This window comes from Cariama cristata, unplaced genomic scaffold (assembly GCF_000690535.1).
Source record: "Cariama cristata isolate BGI_N322 unplaced genomic scaffold, ASM69053v1 scaffold22593, whole genome shotgun sequence".
Lineage (NCBI taxonomy): Eukaryota > Metazoa > Chordata > Aves > Cariamiformes > Cariamidae > Cariama > Cariama cristata.
In genome coordinates, this window is record NW_009606950.1 from 12076 (window position 1) to 17735 (window position 5660).

Below are 5660 nucleotides of genomic sequence, written 5' to 3' on the forward strand. Positions count from 1 at the left end.
CAGCAACGGGCAGGAGCTTTCCCTTCCAGGCGCCTGCTCTAATCACAGACCTAAGGAACCTAATCCAACTGCACCGCACACTGAGAGGCAGCGAGGAAAACAGGCAGGGCCCCAAAGAAGAACCGAGTAAACGGGGCGACGAGCAAAGCTCTGAAAACTTGCCTCTGCATCCCTGTCGGTCTAGCGGCAGGGGAGGCTGCGGCGGGCCGGGGCAGGAAGTCATTCCAATGGCATTTCCTGGAGAGCACTGCAGAAAAGCCTCCCAGGTCGCAGGCAGGGCGAGAAGCTGCCAGGGATCTGCACGGCGAGCCCAGATCTCCAGCCGCCAGCGAGGACACAGCTACCTGGGACGGCCGCAACAGGCGGCGACTGTCAGGCAGGCAGCTCCCACAGCCAGAGGGGAACACCCCGTAGTGCGGGGGGACGAGAGGGGACTCGGCTGGCAGGAGGAGAGTGGTTTTTTCATCCCAAGCGGGTGATGACAATGGGGGCATCGTCTCGGCTGCAAGAGTTCCAGACTGTAAAATAATTACAGAGGACAAAGTGGAAAGCGATAGCTCAGCTAAGCTTCGCAGACCACTGGTTGGGCTTCATCTCCAAGACAGCAAAGCACGGCCTTGGCTATCCACAGTCACCTCCTATGGCCAGCTCTGTCGCATGCTGGCCAGCAAGTGAAGCTGATGGCTGCCATCTCAAACAGCATTAGCAGTGCCAGGGCATCCCCAAAACCCAGTGTTAACATTCAAAACAGCAGAACTTTGGGAAAAGCGCTCATCCCAGAGGGAGCTGGGTTCCCCATACGGTGCAACGCACAGCTGTGCCTCTCCCATGTGTGCCGTGCAGACCTAGCACGGAGCTCCTTCTCCGAGTCTCAGGCACAACAGCAGCAGAACTCAAACTTGCACTTATCTCACACTGCCCAAAAACCTCAGATCTAGAAGGTGCAAGGATCCTGGGGCACCCGGGATCAGCTAGAGAACGTGGTGGTTGCAGTGAAGGCTTGTGTGGGATACCTGGGCAACGGCACAAGGCCTAAAAGCATTTCCGAAGAGTCTAGCTCTCAACCTGAAACCATTCAGAAGGTTGGAGCAAAAGCACAGGACGAAATCCCAGCTGCACTCTGTCATATGACACAGGCTGAGTCATTTCCTATCATTCAAGAAAAAAAAATTTAAAAGATAGAAAATGAGTTTGCTATATTGACAGCTTCTAAGGGTTTTCCCCAAACAGAACCACAAGCTTCCAGTCCCACCACAGAGCAACACAACACGTATGTCCCGGCATACCGAGCCCTGCGCAGCCAGGTCCAGCTGAGAGCCCGGGACGCACAGAGCCAAGACGGGAAGCAGTCCGTCCTCCTTCAGCGTGACCCAGCTTGTTGGGATTCAGATGTCACAGACTGGTGACAAAGATGCTGTTTGCTTTCAGTCCTGGCCTGACACCGCCCCTTCATCCTGGTCCCCACCATACACCCTGCAAAGAGCAAATCTCTTGCCTCTATGTCCACAGATCCACCTCCAAGCCCCTACAGAACACCCTCTTCAAACTCCACTCTGAACGTAGATTTAGCCTCGAAGGAAAAGCTGTCATCCACTGGAGGTCACAGCCAGGCAGGAACTACTGCTCACTTTCTCAAACAGATTAAGCACGGTCAGTACATCTCTGCCTGCCAGGCTCTCTCCCGCTCAACCCTGCGCTTCCCCCTCCTGCGTTCCCACTCACCAGATTTCTCCCCCCACGACTCCCGATCCCCACTGGGATCACGTGTGAACTTCACAGCTACTGGAATCTGGTCCTGGCCAAAGCAACTGCCCCAGGAAAGCCTCGTCTTTGGTTTTGATGGCTCACCGAGGCAGCAGCTCTCTTCTGGCTGGTTATTAAATGGCCCCGTCGGGTTGTTCTTGTTTGTTTATTTTCTCAGTGCCAGATTGCAGAGAGGAGGGCAAACCAAGGCAGAGCCAGTAAACAGGACAAAATAAACCCATGTTAACACTATGTAGCGAGATTTACCATTTCCCCCTCCCCTCAAAAAATGGTTTCTCAGGAAAATTGCTACAGCCCAGCACACAGCAGCCTTAACAGGCCCCTCCAAAGGCAACCTGCCCCCCGCAGCCGTCCTACGCTTGCCTTTGTTCCACTGGTGGGGAATGAAACAGAGCTTCCTACGCAACCGGGCTGTGTGACACTTGTGATGGAGCCGTGCTCCTTCCTTCTTTCAGAGGGGCTTTCCAGGAAGAGAAGTGCTGCAGCACTCCAAAACACAAAACACCCGGTCCCTGCCAAGCAGGCCTGCCAGAACTTGCATCCCTCTCACCGGGACCTGCCTGCTGCACCTCTCAGGAGAGCTTTGTTTGCACGGGACAGGCTCTAACAGCTCCGATGCACCAAATGGGCTCCCTGTGCAAACAGGGCAGCAGGAGAGGGACCGCTCTGTCGCAGCAAGTGCAGGATGCCACTCTTCTTGCAGGGAGAGCTGGCAGCAGGCCAGCAGTTTTCTCCCTGCGGCTGGAGTTGCATGAGGGAAAAGCAAAGCATCCCCACGGATGGCCCACTTGAGAGGCACTCAGGAGCTCTTATGGGCCCCCGTGCTGCCGCTGCACCGTGCCGTCCCTTCACGTGGAGCGGCACAGCTGCCCGCCGAGAAGGGACACGGTGAAACCCAAGTACGGAGGAAAGCTACAGCTGAGACATCAAACAGGCACTGGTTGGGGTTTGCAACAGGCTGGCAGCAGCCACACTGCCCAGCCCTTTTTATTTTTTGGTGGCTGGTGGGGTGGATCCCCGCTGCGACTAGGGCCTTTACCACCCTGCTCGGCTCCCCTTCAGCTACCGGCACAGCCCTGGCACCGGCACAGCCTGAGCGGTGAAGTTAGAAGCCCCGTTCAAGGTCAGAAGAAGAGAGCAAGGCTGTTCCCCTGGGTGGGAAACACGGCTAAGGGCAAACTTCAAAGCAAGAGCTGGTGGGCGGGTCAGATAGAGAGGAGTCCTGACCCTTCCGCAATCTGTTGAACAAATATTTGCTCCAAACAATTAATTTAGAGACAGACACAAAAAAATTGAAGAGTCTGAATCGTGATCGTTGGGGGTGGGGAACAGAGGGAGGAGGTATTTCATTCCCCGCAAGCAAGGACCAGTGATTTTCCACCAGTGATTTAATCTAAATCCCCCAGAGAGTTCATTTACAAAAAATCAGATTGCATTATCGCCTAGGTCTCCAGGATACAGCCCAATCCGTCACTAACAGCAACAGCCACACTAGCTTGGAAACCTCAATTTGATCACTCAATTCCAAGACTAATCTGTGGCTTTAAAAGCCAAAGCCAGGGGGAGGGGGAAGGAACTCAGTATTTGGCCAGGGTTATCTGCAGGATGAGAGAGCTAATGGGCCAGATACAGCCTGATAAAATGGCCAGCAGATCCCGGGTTATTAATCGAAACCAAGGTCCTCTGCCCGAGCAGCCCCACCCAGGCAGTGCCCCAGGGCGGCCGCATTCCTGGAATTCCTGCACCCAGCGTGAACCGCGCTCCCCCTCCCTGGGTGCACCAGCTCCCCCTCTTCCCCAGGATCCCCGGCATTGCCAGCCAGGTGCGAGGAGCTGGGGAGCTCTGCCGGGCTCCCGTGCCTCTCCTCTGCCAGGAGGGTGCAGAGCACAGCGCTGGCCTCAAAGGTTCCTGCCCCCTCCTCGAGGGGCAGGGCCCTGCTGATGGACTATGAGGTGAAAAGGGCTGAAAGGCCTCAGCTCACCAGCACGCCAAGGAGGCAGTTCCCCACCGTTTAGATGCTAACGCCTGACAGCATGAACTCCTTCCAGTAGGCACCAGTAAAGGTTACACCAGCAGGGAATCACTAAGAGGCAGAAGCAAAAAGAAAACTCAGACATCTGTAGGTCATATACCTCCCGCTGGCAGTCCCAGGCAGCGCCGCACAGCCAGACCCGGCATCTCAAGAATGCTTCCTGAAGAAATGCTTATTCATGTTAATAGCTCACCACTGAAAGCTTACAGGGTTTGCTGCTGGGGCAGCTGGGAGCGTTGCTCCCTGCCAAGCGAGGAGCAGCTGCAGGTTTAGCAGCTCCCCAGTGCAGAGGTTGTTCCCACCTCAGCCCTGGCTCCCACCGCACCAGCTCAGACAGGCCCAGCAGCCCACCCAGCCTCCCACCCGGATCTGCTGTGGGATTTGCTTCACGATGAGCACAGCATTAGGCAAAGTCCTGTCTCCAGAATGAAGAAGTAGCTGTTACCCCCGCAGACCACAGGCCGGCCCGCTGGAGCACTGCGTGCGGGGAGAGGAGGAAGCTCCACTCCCTGCTGTTAAATGACACCAGGAACACGCCCGAGAGGAAGGCCTCCCACTTGAACAAGCTTGGATGACATTAGATTTCCAAAGGCTCTTGGAAAACAGGTCTTTTATGTAACATCCAGGGAGAAGGAGAAGAAACAGGGATGGAAAAGGACACGACTGAGCATAAGCTATGTCATCGCAGTGGACTGACCCTGTTGGGATAGAGTGTGAGGAACACAGAGGGAAAGGCTACATGCCCCTTTATCTCCCTGCAAAGTCTAGGACACGCGCTAGCATAAACATTGCATGGAACTGCACTCTGTTTGACTGGCACTGTTGCCAGCCTGTAGCGAGGGAGGACAGGGGCAGCCATCCCCACCGCAGAGAGGGGTTCTTACCCATCCGCCATTCTCCTGGATCCAGGGATCTAGGTGGTCGGTCAAGTACGTGGTCATCCAAGATACAATGCGTCCCACCAATACCCGCATCTCCTTGTCAACGCTCTCCACGCACAAGGCTCCTCCGAAGGAGAAGAAAGCCACGATGCGACCCCAGTTCACTCCATCACGGAAGAGTTCGTTCACTACCTGCTCAAAGCTCTGATACGCTGTGCCGGGGGTGATGTGGAGCTGGGAAGTGAGGTCGCTGAAAGCCCGCCGGTACCTCAACTCAAACTCATCCCCCGCCTCTCTCAGCGCCTGCCTCACATCGGCTGCTTGAACAATTTCATGGACTTCGAGGCTGCTCCGGTGCACGGTAGCTCCGTTCACTACGTGGCTGGCGGGTGGGTGCCAGGAGGGGCTCCCGTTGAGGATGCCGTCCATCTCAGCCTCCTCTGCTGCAAAGTCCGTCCTGTTCTCATCCTCCTCCTCCAGCTGACTCCAGCTGTATCCCTTCTGCGAGAGCTTGTAGGAAACAAAGTCAATCACTAACTCCCGGTTACTGCTGGACATTTTCACACCTGGGACGCCCTCAATGAGTCCATGGTCCAGAGCACAAGCAGATCAGCACTTAGCAGGTCCTGACTCCACGCTTCTTCACGACCGACGGAAACATCTGACCTTCGCACAGACAAACACCAGAGGAGGACAGAGGCAAAGAAACGGTTAACGCTACAGCTTTTAGATGCACCCGTGCCATTAACACCGATAGCTTATCGTGAGACTGAGATCATCCCGCAGCCTTATGCCGAACCTCAGGGTCACCAGCCTAAAGCCGCACGGAGAACCGTCTGCAACAGCCCCCTCCCGGGAAACCAACCTCGAGCCCCAGAGGACCCCCAGGCTCGCTCCGAGCAACCCCCGGCCTCCAGCCCCGGGATCTCACCGGGTGCTGGCACTGCCTGGCAGACCGGCTGCGGGCCGGGCCAGGGCGGAGG

The 5660-nt window shown here is 56.1% G+C and overlaps 1 protein-coding gene across 2 annotated transcripts in view; it reads right to left on the reverse strand.

Annotated features, from left to right (window-relative positions):
* Positions 1 to 5397, reverse strand: part of BCL2L1 (BCL2-like 1) — a 17143-nt gene extending 11746 nt beyond the window's left edge. The window contains exon 1 of one of the 2 annotated variants that reach the window (XM_009696561.1): positions 4681 to 5397. In XM_009696561.1, coding sequence (XP_009694863.1) covers positions 4681 to 5235 — 555 coding nt within the window. In that variant the 5' untranslated portion in view covers positions 5236 to 5397. The remainder of the gene's footprint in view (positions 1 to 4680) is intronic. The other variant, XM_009696562.1, reaches the window with a different exon arrangement.
* Positions 5398 to 5660: the final 263 nt, after the last annotated feature.